This window comes from Cariama cristata, unplaced genomic scaffold, assembly GCF_000690535.1.
Source record: "Cariama cristata isolate BGI_N322 unplaced genomic scaffold, ASM69053v1 scaffold604, whole genome shotgun sequence".
Lineage (NCBI taxonomy): Eukaryota > Metazoa > Chordata > Aves > Cariamiformes > Cariamidae > Cariama > Cariama cristata.
The window spans coordinates 79,238-96,771 of NW_009611007.1; the positions used below are offsets into that span (position 1 = coordinate 79,238).

The window sequence follows — 17,534 nt, forward strand, 5'->3', positions numbered from 1 at the left end:
AGTGTTGAAGGCCAGGTTGGATGGGGCTTTGAGCAACCAGGTCTGGTGGAAGGCGTCCCTGCCCATGGCAGGAGGGTTGGAACTGAGTGGTCTTTAAGGTCCCTTCCAACCCAAACCGTTCTGCGATTCTCTGAATATGATGATAAAAGCTATTGCTCTCATGTAGCTCAGAAGACCCTGAGTGTACCTGTGCTTACACTCCCTGTACTGTTAGTTTGTACTATTTCTGTATGCATTATCCTTTTGAGCCTGTAACTACTATAGTAGATATTTGTCTATACGTCTCTTGATTTTATTTGTTGTTGTGCAAAAAATGCATTTAAAATAGAAACTGTTGCCACTTTTTAGTAGTTTGGAAATGCTTGTGTTAATACTTTGAAAATTTTTTGGGAGCTGAACAAAGAGAAGATTAATGAAATATTCAGTGTCTTTGATGCTCCCTGTTCTACTAAAAACCAACAAAAAAACCCTGCAGAAGTATCTACGTCTAGAATTGGTCCCACTAAATTCACTGGTAGATTTGTAGTTAAGTGTTTTTACAAAAATGCCAATAATTTTGAAAATTTTGTCCCCTGTTCTTTACATACATCATTCCCTCCCTCCCAGTGCTCTTTATGTACTTTGATTCACATACAGTGCTGGTATCATTTGGAAGCCTGATGCATGGATAAGAATGGAAAAAGTTTTAGGTTTCAAAAAGGAACTACTTTTTAAGAAAGTGCCAATTAAAATTTTTCACATAGTATTTTGTAGTATTTTCACATAGTATTTTTTACTTTTTTCTTAATCCTTTACTTTTTGAGAATGAACATATAAGATCTTCACTGTATGTTGCAATTTTTGAGATCAAGGTATGAAGAGGAAGGGCTTTTTTATATATATGCATATATAAAAATGTATAAATACTTAGATATATACACGCACACACAAATATATATGAAGTAATATACTTGGGGTCGGGGAGAAAAAAGCCTGTTTGCTTAAAACAGGTGTATTTGCTTTCCAGCTCTAGCTTTTGATCTACCTAAAAAGTCCAAATCCCTGCCTGCATTTCTTATGTCACTTAGCCATAAGTACACTGTTAACTCTAATTTGGGCATTCCAAATGTTAAATACTTCCAATATTCCCTGAAAATGTACTTGTTTGACACTAGAATTTCCATTTTGGAGTGAAAATATATTGTCCAGGATGTTTCTATGGCTGTGAACCATGCGGCATCGGGTATACGGTTGGACTTTGATGTTCTTTGAGGTCTTTTCCAACCATAATGATTCTATGATTCTATGTGTTTTGGTCTTTTTGTTACAGATTAAAAAAAAATCCAGGCTTGTCTTAAAATTAGTTTTTTCTACCATAGTAAATCCTTACAGCTTAAATTTCAGGGAAAACTGCTTTACCCTTTTTTGGTTTTAATTGACTCCCATTAAGTAAGAGGAGATATGAGGCTATTTCCCCATCATTAAAAAAAATACTGCTCTCTGTGTGTTACAGATTAAGGTTTCATAAAAGCAAACAGTACTGTCTTTAATTTTAGTTTATAGGAACTGAATTTATGCATCTGTGGTGATACACTGCATAATATACATTCATGCCTCCGTCTCTCCTTTGGAGTGTGTCTGAGCTGGGCTCGGACTGTATCTCACCTGCGGTCATAACACTTGTGCTTCTACCGCGGTTACCTTGTCAGGATTTCAATGCCCAAATACATTTTAACTCCTGCATGTAAATATATTGCTTCCTCCACCTATAAATTGAGGCTGTGAAAGGAGAATGTGGCAGATGTCTAATAGTGCTCAATTGCATAGAGAAAGAAGTGAAAAATAGTCATTGCCCGAGACTGCCTATTGAATTTGGAAAGGTAGGTCGCAGTTAACAAAGCTGACGTTCGGTTAGGGGAATGGAGGAACTCAATTTTTACAGGAGGACTTTAGCCATTTTGCTGCCAGGTGGTTAGGACACCAGAAGATGTCTGTGAATATTTTCTCACGTATAAATCGTTTTTGTGTAGTTTTGAGTGGTCAGAGATTGCTATACAATGAGGTCGGTTATAAGAAAAATGTGATTTCTGTTGGAAATCCACTTCTTTAGCCTCTCCGTCCCTGGGTGTGTGTATCAGCATTAAATAAAGGTAGAATATCAGGTAAGCTTGAATAGCTGTGTTACCTTGCAGATAGATGTGATATCTTGCAGATAGTAGCAAGATAATTAAATGTAATTTTATATATATGTATATAAAAACATATGTATAAAATATATATTATTTCTTGTTTTCTGCGATGCAATAATATTTTGGTTCATTTGAGATTTCCTTTTGAAATCTCTTAATCTATTTTGTATGTGTTACTCCTCTAGACCCAAAATTACAAAAAAAGGACGGTGTCTTTAGAGTGGCTTTAGATGCCTGCACTCAGGAATGAAGAATAATTACAAAAATGTTTCAGAACAACACATAGAAGGTCAATTATATATTTATTTTCTGCTATTTGTCTCTGAAATCTGGCTTACTTTACAGTTCGCAAGACAGTGTGAGGAGGAGGAAAAAGTGGATAAAACAAGAGTTCCACCCTTTCCTGACATTTTCAGTCAGTCTTCCAGTCAATCTGCGTTGATGTTGTCACCATGACTTCTGTATTTATCTGGACCAGGCCAAGGCACTTGCAAGACAAGGGAAAGTCCTTCAATCCCTAGTCCAGGTTTTCTTCTCCTTTCATTGCAGAATCATATCTTGTTTAATAACCTGAAAGCTCAACAGGGTGTCATGTACTCTGTATTATGAGGGATGAATAAACATTTTGTTAGATCTTTTTGCCTGTTTATGATCGGTCATGTTTTGTTCTGCAGAATCTTTTTTGTTTTTTCTTTGTCTTTAAGGACAGGGAAAAGTTGTTACTCTTCTACCATTTCTGAATTAATCTAATTTTACCAATTCTTTGCTATTCTCAATTTCATGCAAATACCACTGACATTACTTCTGCAAGTAGTTGGTATGTCTCTCCACGTTTAGAAAATTAAGCACTAATTCTCACTGTGGGCTAGAACAGTGTGTATTGCATGACAAATAAGGTTTAAGCATGCAGTAAAAAAAAATACTTCACAAATTCAGAGAAAAGCTTTGCTTTCTAGCACTCAAAATGTTGGGCAGTACACAAAAGATTGTGCAAAATTGACGTGTTTTAGCAACTCCCAAAATGTAAGAGGGTTTTTTTTTTTTGCCATTATTATAAAAGTACTTGGCAGCTTATATCTTCCTGACGCATTCTATTGCCTGGGATGAAACCGCTTTTCTATAAAGCACTTTTAAGCACTTGCTTTCACTTGCGGACTTTCTCACCCACAACATAAATTGGTCATGTTAAAATAACGGTATTCCTTTATAAAAATGTATGGACTGGAGATTCTCCAAGCACTGTACAGTCAGCACTCAGACTCCTTGCAAACATCACCGATGCCCTGGAAAAAGGAAAAGTAAAAGGAAAAAAATCTTTTCTGAGGTTGCACAAGCAGTTGAACTGAGGGCCCACCTCATGCTCCTGCAGCCCAGGACCATGCTCGCTCCATTTTAGGGTCATGTCGCTTGAGATGCGGTAAGGGACTTCGCTGGTAGGGAATGCCCTTGAGCCAGGAGCTGTTTGCATCGGAGCCCTAATTCTCTTCTGCTTAAAACTATAAACAAACAAAAAGTAGTGAATATCAGGCTAGTCCTGATGGCTGATAACATTTACATCTCTGGAGGTTATAATAACAGCACAAGTTTAGCTTACCGCTCTCTCTAAGAATGGAAAAATTCCCAAAATACTTCAAAGAACGGCTTAATTGTTGTCTGTGGTCTCTTTCTTACCTTCTTATCTCTTGAATATATATTACATTAAATCTCGCAGGTGTCTTCCTTCAGCTAATTGTCTGTATTGGTGAATCCTAATCGATGTCTAAGGTTGAGCTGCTTGATTTGTGATACAGCAATAAACAATAAGAAAAACCAACATCGTAATTAATAGTTTCTCTAATGGTGGATCATAGTGGGACATTCTCATCCATTTCTACCAAGCTCTTCCAGTGGCAATATTTGATTTTCAAGTGATTGACTTCTTACTTTTTTTGATTGAAATTACAGTCCTGATTTCTACTCGCTCTTGGTAATTTTTTAAGCAGCTGCAGTGTCGAAGCAGAGTGTAAGTTAGAACCGTGACAGTTTTGCTGGTTTTATGTTGGTTTGGGAAGGTGAAGAGAAGAGGGAGAGCAGAAACGGGAAGGAAGAATCATAGAATCGTTATGGAATCATTATGGTTGGAAGAGACCTCAAAGATCAAGTCCAACCCTAAAGAAGCTGCCAGAGGAGACATCAGCGTTGGTTTGCTTTGGTAAACTCAGAGTATGGATTCACTGTCCTTGATTTCAGGGTGCTTCTCCGTACTTTTTCTCTTCTCCAGGCTGGAAAATTGTGCTGTTTGCTGCATGGATTTCTCTGTCTTAAGAACAATAAGGCTAATGGTAGGAAATCACTGAGCAGAGAAACTGCGGTCTTTCTTTCTGCACAAGTTCGACGTTCTGGTTTCTGTCTCAGCAGTATTTAAGTTTACTTGTTTGAAGTTTTTTTTTCCTTGCTGATTAGGTATTTTGTTTTGTTTTACACCTTGGCTTTCATTCGACATTGGTTCCTTAACTGTTTAGCTGTTACCAACACACAAATGAGAGGCAGTTCTGCAGGAAGGCTTGAAGCTTTCTGTATGGATCTGCGTAATCCGTATATAAATTGTCATGTTGATGTTGCAAGAAAAAAGTTAACAAGGCTTATTTAAGGCTTTTTTTTCTTTCTTGGTTGTGTAAATACAGCATCATAGCAGCTGACCAAAAGTGGCTGAAATTTCTGACTCAAATAATGGTTTTTGTCATACACCACAAGGAGCAAAGTGGTACTCTGGAGGCTCTTTGTGACATAGAGGTGGTACAAAAGGGACAGGGAGTTTCCTCCTAATCTTTTATAATTCATGCATGACAGACTTAGATATTTTTAATTGTTGTCAGAAGGATGAGGTTTACAGTCCTCAAAGGAATCCAGAGTCTCCTCAAAGGAATCCAGAGTCTCAGCTTACCTTATAGGTATAACTGCGGATGTTTTCAGAGTTAATACAAACATCTAAACTTTTTTGGATTTTGCTAAGTGATTGGCTTCACTGATAACTTGAGGCAATGAGTTCTGCAGGTTAATTATGCATTTAATTGGTTTCAAATTTGTTGCTTTTCAATTTCACTGTTCACTGAATATCTCCTCGGCCTTATATTATGAGAAGGGAGTAAATAAGAGAGCCTGACTCACCTTCTCTGAACATTTAATTATTTTGAATACCTCTATCATGTACCCTTCTATGTACACAAAGCACTTCTGATGGTTTTGGTCTTTATGTATCTCCAACTTCTTTCTTCTCTGAAGCTTTTGGCTGTAGTGACCAGAGCTCTGGGAGGATCTGGGAGTTTTAGTCTATGTCAAATAATGTGATCTCGGCATGGTGCCATCTTGTCTTTCCCCTTTTCTTCATAAATCTTTCTGGTTTTGTTTGGCTATTGTTACACACAGGACAAGTTTTTATTGGCTTGCCTGCAGGAATATAAAGTCTTTCTCTGGGGCTTTACAAGCAGAATAAAAATGCTTCTTGTGGTTGGTGCAGGCTTTTGCTTCCACATTGTATAATTTTCCTTTTGTCCTCCTTGGATCCTACCTGTCTTCAGGCTGCCTGGTTCCCATAACTTCAACAGCTTCTTGTGATGATCTACATGGCCTTCATGAATTAAGATGATTTCCAGTTGCTATCATCTCAACGTATCCCTTTTTCTAGATGACTGAAGTCATCTCAGTTGTAAACTGCCTGCAACATTGGACATTGACCACGTAATCTTCTCTGGTTTGATCTTTTTGGCCATTTCTATCCAGTAATTTTCATTAAGCCTTTGAACATTTAATTGGATTTTATGATTATTTGCTTTACATTCTTCTTTGTGTAAGATATTGCTGAATTATTTTTCCAGTATCCCATTAGACAACTGTTTCATTCTTTCCTATTGCGAGAAAAAATTATAGTAAAACATAGAACCATGTTTTTGTAACAGCCAGTCTTTGCCCTGCTCTGTTAATCACTCTAAATGTTGTGTCAACAAATTTACATGACAAGGGTGTCAGAGTAAGGAATAGAAATGTTAGCATCAAACCATCTCTTAAATATATTTCCTGCCTCATATTTATAAGTTTGGGGTTTTTTTAGTTGCTCAGTCCCAAATTACTAACACATTCAGATATATACCATCTGAACTGGGCAGTGCTTTAAATTTTTTTTAAATTATTGTCAGTTGTTTTTCCAGCATGATCTTTACAAAAATCAAGTGTTTGTCTCCCTTACTGTCTGGTATTAAGTCTGCTTTTTGCATCAATTTTATGTATTTTCTGGGCTTAGAATATTATTTATTTCTGTTAGAATAATACAAATGTCAGCAGAGCTTGAAGTATAATTATGTTAAACACTGCACAGATGTGTAGTGAGTTCCAGGCTATGCCCTAGAGACTCTGCAATCAAATGAGAAGAGAAATAAAAGTGCAATGAATGGAAGTTGGACACAGAAATTCAATGACACATGTTATAGGATTATATAAAAGGAAGATGCTCACCAATAATCAATACATAAATCAATCCCAGCTCCTTTCAGAGATACTCTACTCAAGGCAGTAATTCTCTTGTGAGTTTGTTTCAGAATGAGTTGCTACAACTTTTAAGAAAATTCTGAAAGACCAGCTTTGTAATTTGTGAATTAAAATTGTGTATCCCCACACACGCTTCCTGCCATTTCCCCTCACTTTCCCAAGGCTTTGCTTTCTAACTTTGCTGGATCTTAGTTTGTATTTAGTAATTTAAACAAGTATAGTAACTTTTCTTATCACATAGGATTTTCACACATAGCTAAATACTTCTGAGATACGATGAAAAGAACTATGTAACTGTCCTGTTACTTGCTTGAATTGAGTTTTCAAAGTGCTGCAAAAAACGAAACAGAAGAACTAAAAAAAGCAATGACTTATTCATTGGGATAAATTTTGTATAGCCTTGCTATCTATGGCATACCAACTAGCTATAAATATTTTCTTTACCATGTGAGTTTTTTGCACATCTTGGTGGGAGAAGGTCGTCTTTGAAAGCAGTAGCGTTCCCAAAACTGACCAAAATGATACTCCCTTGGCAATGCTGAGGTTAAATACCTAAATATCTCACTGTTAACTCATATGCCTCATTTAAAAGATGATCTTGTTTCTGAGTTACAACTTCTGTCTTAAGTTGTCTACTGTTTGTAGTTCTTTTTATTATCAAGCTGATTAGGAAAATCTCTCGGAATAATGGGAAACCGTATGGCTGCACTATTTGAGACAGAGTCAATAGGTTTTGATGATTTGTTTATTACTAAAGAGAAGAGTTCAATGTAACAAGATCTAATTTCAAAAAAAATACAGATAATCTATTGTCTTAAAGATATTTTTAAGTAGTGCCTTCTTGAACATCTGAAAATGAAGGTACTGCTCATATTGTGTCTTTCAAATTGAGAAACACCTGATGTAATTACAAGTGATTCAGTTTTGTGTCTTAAGCAGAAATCAATGACTTGAATAGCTGAGAAGAAATAAGTGTACTCTTATTTTGTATTTGAAAGTGGATTTACCTACTTGGGCATCACCATTTTTGCCTTTAATGGAAATTGGTTACCAGGATAACAGATTGAGCAGCCAGTTCCAATGATGCAACTTCTGTTGGAAGGAAATTATATCAATTCATGTATAGTTTTGATCATTTGTTACGAGAAGTAGGATATTTGCAGATGAAAAATAACATTGGAGAATGTGCGGTCCCTGACGCTGCTAGACCTCTAATAAACAGAGGATGCCGTAAGTTTTCTATGGGATTTCAGATGAGATTGACTTTGAAGTGGGCTTCAATGAGATGCTGAGTTTTCATTGTCTGTATTAGTGCAGCATCTATAAGAATTATTTCACCATTTATCTTCAGTCTACTGAATCTTCAGTTTGCAAGGCAAAAGAAATAAGCTGGGGCTTTTAAAAATACAACAATATAATATCACAATGTTGACAAATGATGCTGGATTCCTGAAGCAAGAAGAAAGATTCCTAGATGGAAAGCTTAGAAGGTATCAAAATTTTCTCTAGTCTCATTATTTAGCTATTAGGCAACTGAGGTGCAAGTTTCTTCTTACTCACTTGTTTTTGGACTTCAGTGGTGAACTGGAGTGAGAATACCTTCTGGAAGGGTGGTGGTTCCTTATGATTTCCTTTGTTTTACATGATGTATTGTTTTAAAGTATATCATATACTGGCTCACAGTGCTTACTAATACCTTTTCTTTGTCTTTCTTTTGTTCATTTCATCCAGGAATTTCAAAGTACTTCTGTAAAATTATCGTTAGATCAATTCTGAACACGGTAAAAAAGGACACAAATATTTATGACTTACTACAACAGAAATGTAATAACAAAGATGGAAGTAGAACGTAGTCCTAAATCTGTTTACTGGCAGTTGTTTTTCCTGAATTTTACAGGATAATTGTCTCCTGCTCCATTTTTATATAGAGAAATCCACTTTGGCTCATATGGAGAATTCTATGCTTCTTTAAGATTAGTGGAAAACTGTACATATTTGACATATGCGTGAAACATCAGAAGCTGTCAGAAATTGCTATAGACGTTATTTGAATTGCTACAAATACCTGGCAGCAGTACAGATAGTCTTTAAAATGTTTGATCTTTTTGGACTGTGTTAGTTAAATGAAAAGCATGTATACAGTTGTGGAAATAAGTCATGCCTTTCTGTTATTCCCATTGACATGCATATATGTTATACAGATTTGTTTAGCATCTCTTTTTTCTTTGAACTATGATTGAATGGAAACATGAGGTTTTTCTGCATATTGCTAATGCATATCATAGTCATGAATGTATTTTAGTTTTTAATTCTCAAGAAAGTACAATCTTCAGAATCTCTTGATTTCAAGCTGAACAAACCAGATGGTTTACCCATTGAGGAGCACAGGTTGGTGATAAGTGCAGCTTTTCTTTAGTACTCGTATTGCTCGTTTCGTAGTAGCTTGGTACAATTGTGCCATCTTTCTGCCCCCTGTTTTGAGGATAGGATCATAAGATAAATCAGGCTGGAAGAAACCCAAAGTCCTCTCTAGTGATTAGTGACTCAGGACCTATCTACCGCTGTTACTGCTTCTCCTCCTTGAACCTTGTGTCAACACACAGAGTCTGGGAGACCTTGCTAATGAAGAAGACACAGTAGAGGTTGTCCAGTCTCCATGCTTGGAGATTTTCAAAACCCAACTGGGTACAGCCTTGAGGTACCAGGTTTGGCCTCCACGCAGAAACTACATGACCTCCTGAGGTCCCTTTGAACACCTCAGCATTATGTGTCTACTCTCCCTAAATCATCCCCCTCCTTCAGCAGGTGTCCCACATTTTCCTTGTTCAGCTTTTTACTTCTAACATGGTAATAGGAGCTCTTCTTGTTGGGACAAGAACAGCAACAAACTTCTGTCTTGATGGAGAGCAATGTTCCTCTGGATTTCAGTTGCATATTCCTGTGGCTTATATTAGAAATTGGAATCCTTAACTCTTTTGTTTGATACAGTGTATGTTTGGTTTTTTCTCCCTTGGTCTATAATTAGATTTAGTAAATGAAGCTTAATGTTAGATACTCTGTATAGACTAGATCCTAACTTGTTTGTAAATTCAAATTTTTAATTTTTCTCCATTAACCTCCTGTCAATGTGATCTTTTTTATCGACACTACTCATTCTTTTAGGACTTCATTAGTTTTAGAAAATGTACTGTAGTGCATTTACTGGTAATTACAAAAGCTTGTTTTAATTACAGTTGTCAAGGAATATATTTTATGATGCATTATTGTGGCTGCTGCTTCTATTTCATAACTATTCTCTACCTTTATGGGTGGAAATTAACATAGTGGTTTTTTTAAGTGATGTGTCTGGGTCATTTTTTGTGGTTAGGAATGATTTTTTTCAATAGTGATAGCTTCAAAAATAAGTTATTGGGGGAGGGAAGGGAGAGGCATATGTTCCTAAGAATATCCATAAGTTACTCCTGTTGCCCATTCAGGATGATGTGTGTATTTGTGTGTTGAAATAGAAGGTTAAAATTTAAAACTGTTGCAGTCTAACATATCTTAACTGTGGAAACAGAAAATCATTTTTATTGGGGTACTCTATGCAGCGAATGAAGATTGTAGTTTTGGTGACCATTATAATGTGTACAAGTAATGAACCTTTTAAATCTGATTTTATCAACATGCAGTTGTGAATGCACGGGGCTGTATGGGTCAATGTGGTCCATTGCAAAAGCGTTTCTGGGCAGAACAATTTAGCGGACATCAAATGCTGAATAACTGTTTTACAATGTGGCAGTCATAGTCTCTACCGGAGTGATGTTAGTGTCAACGAGCTCATGAATTCACACCCTGCTTTAACCACAGATATGCTCATCCAGCAAACCGCAAGCTCCAAAACAAACGGAAAATCTCCAGCAACATCATGGTGAAAGATCGTTTTTTGAGATCTACTCTCTTGTAGTACCGGTGCATCCCATTCATCCTGACCTGCCAGCAGTTCTTCTGCGCGGTGGTCGTGCTTCTGGAGCTGCTGAAGGCCAACCTTCTGCTGCCGCTTTCTTTTGCCTATTAATCCATTAACCTTTTCTTCAAAGTACATGGGCCCGCCTGAAGGCCTGTAGATATTTCATGTGACCTTTCCCATGAGAAAAGCCCTCGTTGCTGTAGTTAGCATTTCATTTGGCGAATCCCCTTAGTCTTGTAAACCCGGTGTGACAGGGTGCTCTTTAAGCCCCTAGACCCGATGCGAGTGAGACCGGGCAGCCTTGAACGTGGCTTGGGAGACTCAGTCCCTTGGTTGTCCCCTTACCCAGTCCTCTTGATGTTCTTGGTGGGGTGATGAGGAAATGACCACGAAGGAACTTGGCAAGACCTAGGCAGAGCACTTTCGGATGGCTGACAGTGATTTATAAATTTCGTATAAAACTGGACTCTTATTTTGAAGCAGATGATTCTTCTCTGCCAGAAAAAGCGCAAACTGAAGCCATCTCAGCAGTGTTCTGCTGTAAACTCGGTGGTTATTAATGAATTTGGAGCTCAGAGTCTGCACCGAGGGGCAGCTGTAAACCTGGGACTGCTGAGTGCTTCAAGAGCTAATTTTGAAATCTGCCTCACGGACTTCTCCTAAAGTACCTGACAATGGTTTATCCCCTCTTTAGATAGCAATTATAGTCTGCACACACCTCGAACCTTACTGTATCCAACTATCAGGATTCCTTTATTTATTTTTTAAAACTAATGATTGAACATACGTTTTCAGTTGGCTATTTGCTCTCTTCGACCTTAGAAAGGACAAAATTAATGGTATCTGTTGTGTCCAGCGTGAGAAGGGTTGGGTTTCATCAGGGGACTGCTCCGCAAGTGTCCCTGCAGCCACGTACGAGGCGATGCACAGGAATTTTTTTTGTAGACATCTGTTTCCCAGGTGATGGAAACTCATACCAGTGCTGTGCTAAATCCAGGCACTGCGTTTGAAAATGAAACCCAAGTTGGCCTGTAAATCTTGGTCCAACTTCCTAGTGATTCTGAAGTACCTGTATTTAATATTAGCGATCTATTTTTGGATTTTAATTTCGGGTAGTCTTGGGAAGATGGGCTGCCTCTCAAAGGTGACCTTCTGAAGCTGTTTTCTAAATAACACCCAAGCAAACGCTTTGTTTATTAGACTTACTTTGTGAAGAAGCAATGAACCTGTTCCAATATCTCATTTACAACTAAAGTGCAGCATTCAGCTAATTGAATACATGGCTACTGCTAATTATTTTGTTACGGCTAATTGATATTCACTGGGATCATGTTCCTGCTGCCCCATAAATATAGTATTACCTTACAGGTTTTTATTTCTGCGGTGAATTCTGTTCTGTTGGCATATTTATATTGTCTCCTCTATAAATGAATAATTTTTTCATTTTTTTATCTTTTTTTAAACTTTGCTGTGTCTGCGTTACTGTACAAATGCCAGGGGTGGTAGCTATATGGAAGAAACTTTTTTTTCCTGAGTTTCTTACTGACCTACCAAATCTTCCAGTTACTTTCAGAACATAGGGAACCAAACCTTTGGATAAATGTATTATTTAGTATTCTTGTAATCTAATATTTCTACTTTATCAGTGATATAAAAACTTTGATAGGATCAGGGCAATAAGCAACATGAGTGTAATTTGCTTCTTGGCCATCATATTTTTAATGCAGTAAAATCCAGCTGTTTTGGTCACTGAGTATCTTGGGGGGGCAGGGAACCAAACCCAAAAATCAACCCGAAAAACTAACAAACTTTCCAGGGCAAAAACTTACATTCAGCTGGATACCCTTGGAACAAGTGTTATTTGCGTTCCCCTGCTTGTATTGTCTTTCACATATATAAATTTAGTGATCAGATACTGTTAAACAAATCCATTTCTCTTTTTTGAATGGTATTTGTTCAGCAAGCAAGACAGAGATGAATTTAAACTCAGCTGGACCCAGAGGAGAGGATGGGTTTCATCTTCTCCATCATTAGCGTGCCCTTGGCCTGTTGTGTTTTCACACCCTGAAAATTTCTGCCCTTGTGAACCGTCACTAATGGGGCGAGTGAATTAAGTCATGATGCTCTTGCATGGGTTTTATTCTATCTTATTGGCTTTCCAAAGCTGGTTTTGCTGCTTGGTTTCAGGTCATCGATACAATTGTGTGAAACGCTATTGAATTGTAAGAACTAAAACTTAAGTGAGTTCTCATGAGCATCACGGAACATTAATTTTACATTTTCTTTGTCACTGGCCGATTTAAATCCCCTCGCACAAACGGAATGTTCTTGAGTTTGCAGATATTTCAGGGATCGCGAGGTGATTAGACATAAAATATTCATGTATGGGTGACTACAGTAATTCACTGAAGTACTGTATTAGGTATTTGGGAGAGGATGGTTTTGGGGAGGCACAACCTGCAATGAATTTTCAGCTGTTTCTATAACCACCAGGTTTGGGAGGTCATAAAGGGATTATCTAGGAAAAGCAAAACCATGATCAATACAAAGCATGGTAGTTAGGCTGCAGGATATTTAGTGTAATCAGCTTTGGAAAAACCTGTAATTAGTAAATAAAGGCTGATTTAAATGGTGGTGGAGGGGGCTATAGCATGTGCTCCATGGCACTGTACTGAAGCTGGGGTGGTTGGCAGAGGGCAAGGTTTGGTTCATCCAAGTAGAATTAAAATTCGGCTGCGTGCTTTTTGAATGGGCAGGGGTATTTTTGGTGAAGTTGCATTAAGAAAGAAACCAACTTCCAAGTAGTTTTCTCCATTGTTCTAGGTTACAGATATGCCTGACGTGCACGGATATTCCTGCATTCTTTCTATTTGCCATTATATGATAAATTTAATTTGACTTTTTGATTTATTTACATGCTTCAGGATATAGAAAAAAAGGTAAGTAGTTATAAGGAACAACCAAAAATTTTAAGTATTTATTTTCTGTTTTGGCTATTTCTGCACCCCCCTCCCCCCCAAAAAAAAAAAAAAAAAAAGCTAATCTTGACAAAGAGAATTAAGTCCTGTATCTACACAAGGATAACACAATATGGGGTGTAAGTTTTCTGCCATGCTTCCGTGAGCATGACTTGGAGATACCATCTTTAGTGGTAAGAGTACAACAGTTTACCATTTTATGTGATGCTGCTAAAATAGGAACTTTTTGCAGTTGACTTTGTAGTATCAGTGCCTGGGTGAAAATAATATGTTAGAGGTAAATAACTAATGTTGAATAGGCAATTGTGGTAATGACCACTGATAGTTAATTATTAGTCACTAAAGATATTTTATTATTAAAACATTATGAACCTGGAATGAATTTGCGCTGATAATTTAGGCATTAAATCCTCCATAGCTTGTTAAAAATCACTTGTCTTGTATTTCCTCTGGAGGACTTATAGCTTTGTATGTATTCTGTGTGCATGTGTGCTCTTTTAATGTATTTTATAATTCTTAATGAGTCCCCTTAATACTAGATATTGGTATATACTACAGATGAAAAGCCAAAAAAATGTCAACTTGCTCAGTAGTGCTGGAAGCAGTGTTTCTTAAATGAATACTCAAGTCATATTAGTGTTCAAAAGACAGATGTTCAAAATTATTCTGTATTATTTTAAGTTACTGGACATGGGAGTGATCCTACAGTAAAGGGTTTCAGCTGAAGTATTGGATACCTCAGCCCATCTAAGAGTTTCTAGAGGAAAGATTACTAATTAAAGAGGACAGCAGAGTTTTAGATGTACTTTTTAGATCTGCTTTTGCAAATATGTAAGTATTTGGTTCTTTCCAAACGTTCATGTGTTTAGAATTAAATGCATGCTAAATGCATTCCTGAATTGGGGTTTTAAGGAAAAACCAGCTACTTCAAAAAAATTCTTTTTACCACTGCCTACGAATATATGGATGCAAGTTCAGCTTTTCTCGTGTCAAAATGTCCACTTAGTAACAGTTAACAGATAAGGCTGAATATTCAGGCTCCGCGTATATTTTTTTCAGTAGCTTGAGCAAGTTTCCCTAAGTCCAGAAGTGATCTGCAAAGTTAATTAAAAAAAAAAAAAAATTCATCACACCATGGCATGCTTGGTTCCGTCTTCGTGACATTTCCAAATACGTTTGGACAAACTATGGCACAGCTGTTGAGGAGGGAAGGAAAAAACCCAGTACAATAGACAATCTCTTTACATTTTCAATGCAGCAATCATCATCTTATTAATGTACTGTTTGGCAAAACTAATAGACTGCAGTTCTCAATTGCTGTATATTCCTTAGGGGTACAATTTATAGTAGATGTTTTGCTTTGCAAGTGAGGCTCTTTCTTGATCCAGTTTTATCTTTCTGTTTCTTTTTTTAGGCCAAGCAGCTGGAAGAGAAAGACAGAGAACTGAAGAAGCATGATGCCTACTACAAAGAGCAGCTGGCTCGATTGGAAGAAAGGGTAAGCCTTCTTTCCCTTTTAATGAAGAGTTTTCTGTTCGTTTCTGCTAGTGACTTTCTGGTTATGTCTTACTGTTAAACAAGATGACTTTTCTAAGGAGATTAAAACTGTGGCCTGAGGGTTTTTTTGGTATTAACTGCTACTGTTTCTGGCTGAATATTGACAAAATGGAGGCTTTAATGTTGAAAATATTGTTTTCTTTACTAACTGAGTTCTCACATTTGCGATGAGATTTCATCTGTCACAGTAATCACATACAGGGAAATAATCTGAACGGGGTTCCTTTTATATCAGCAGTGACGAAGAGCCGGTGTACGTGAATGAGTATCACCGAGTAGCCTTAAAATTGCATGTGAAGTGTGAAGATCCATTCTGAATTTCTGCTTTCGTTGCAGTCCACGGTTGCTTTTGTTGGGTGGAGTTAGTGGTTCCTCCGAAAGCCACCAGTACGTGGACAGGTTAATGTTAATTGCAAGTTGTTTATCCCATGTTGAAAAAGCACTTCTGTGCCTTTTTTTCACAGTAGACTTGAAACTAAACTATACAGAACAGTTTGGGAAGCTCTGTGACATGCTTACAATGTTTTAACATATTGCTGTTAACATTCTTCTTCTTTGTAGGGTATTATTTTACAGGATGTTAATTTTAAATAGTTACTGCTGTCATCATTTTCTACATCCCAGGTTGGTTGTAACCTTCAGCCTGAATACATTTGTCTCCTTTACCCCTCTGCCTTCTTCCTGAGCCTATTGTTGATTAATTTGGATCCTTTTCAGTTAGTTTTGAAAATGATATTAAAGAGATATATATTCATTTATGCAGCTTAGCAGGATAGAAGAAAACCTCTTGTTTTTATTGATTAGGAAGAAGAACATGTTGCATGAATTATCAGTGTGTAAAATTGGTCTTAATGAATATTTTAAATAGAGAGCATATCAGATACTGTCTTGGTGTTTTGTCCTACCTTTTTGAAGATGACATTAACGAAATTCATGTTCTTGGCAATGAAAAATAGTTTGAAAGGATGAGGGTAAATTAGTTTAATGATACTAAAACAGTGCATTATTTAAACAGTAAAAAATTAATATGCTTCACAAAAAAACCTCCACAGAATACCTTCCTCATTCTCAAGTAACTTGCTGGTGTTAGAGGAAAAAGCATCTGCAGTGTCTCATCCAAACTGGCTTCTTATGGGGTGGTTTTTTTGCTCTTAGTTATCAGCCTCCCATTTTACCATTACAGTGCAGAGTAGTACTGGAATAACTCATGGTGAAGGACGTGTGATAAACTATGATTCTTTGTTCGAAAGCTTTTCTTTTGCCTTTTTAAAGTGCTATGCAGCAAATAAGATTTTATTCTTAGTTATTTTTAATGTTAAAGTAGGTCACTGATACAGTGCCTTGGCTTGCTCCTGTGAAGTGAAGACTTCCAGCGTGGAATCGCATTTTAACATGCATGTGAATTTATCATTGCTTTGTGCAAGTGAGCTAATGAACTTTAAATAACTATTTGAGTACTACTGACGTGTCGTCCCCCAAGTGATCTGAAATAGGTGAACTCTGCCATCTCTTGCTTTCTCTTCTTGGACTTGGAAGTCTCCAGGACTACAGCAGGCAGTTCTGAATTGACTGTCTTACACCATGGATGATGTTTGCTCTGTCTTCAGAGTGGAGCTCTCGTGATATTAAGGCTTATCTTTTCATTCTGACTTTTTATTTGTAAGCGAAGAAACCTTTGCTTTGCCAAGTTGTCATTCGGTTTGTTTTCAAAGTAGATGTGCATATCTCTGCTACACAAAAAAGAGTTGTTCGAGCTCTGAAAGGAGGTGAACTCTGTCCTCCAAAGCTGACTTTGAACTTTTTCAGAGATGTGGAGATTACAGAATGAAAACCTACAAAAGCAGAGAGGTCATGTCTGCTGCCATCCCAGCTTCACTGAGGCTGGTGCCTGCAGCTGTTATTAAGGTCATTTGTGAGATTCTGTGTTGGTGATTTTTGAACATTGGGATGGAAATAGAGCTTTAAGCAGAAAGGAAGGTCTGGAAAGGCCTAACGTTCTGGAAATTACAGAGCACAATAATAGGCTGCTTATTTGTTCCTAAACTTGTCCTGATTTCAGTGACAGGTACACAAAGTCAGAGTATGGGCTGTGCAGCAGAGAAAAGATCAGAACGGGATGTGGGGTAGGAGTGGAGTAAGTCAAGCTCAGAGGAGTAACGTCAGTATGAAGAAACGTGCAATATGAGTCTGTCACCTGTGACAAAAAATGCTAATTACATTCTCAGATCATTCTTACATCAAATAACCACACTTTAAAAGGACTTCAGTTATGCGTATGTGATATTTCTGTGTGTTGCATCATTGACTGTCAGAGCTCATCTGTATGATTAATTGGCTTTTTGATTACTTAGCGTTTTCAAT

At 37.2% G+C, this 17,534-nt stretch overlaps 1 protein-coding gene across 1 annotated transcript in view; it reads left to right on the plus strand.

Moving 5' to 3' along the window:
- LOC104160013 (MICOS complex subunit MIC19-like) overlaps positions 1-15,114 on the plus strand; it is a gene marked incomplete at both ends in the record, with an annotated part of 94,156 nt that extends 79,042 nt beyond the window's left edge. Inside the window, one exon of the mRNA XM_009698064.1 lies at positions 15,031-15,114. Coding sequence (XP_009696366.1) covers positions 15,031-15,114 — 84 coding nt within the window. The remainder of the gene's footprint in view (positions 1-15,030) is intronic.
- Positions 15,115-17,534: the final 2,420 nt, after the last annotated feature.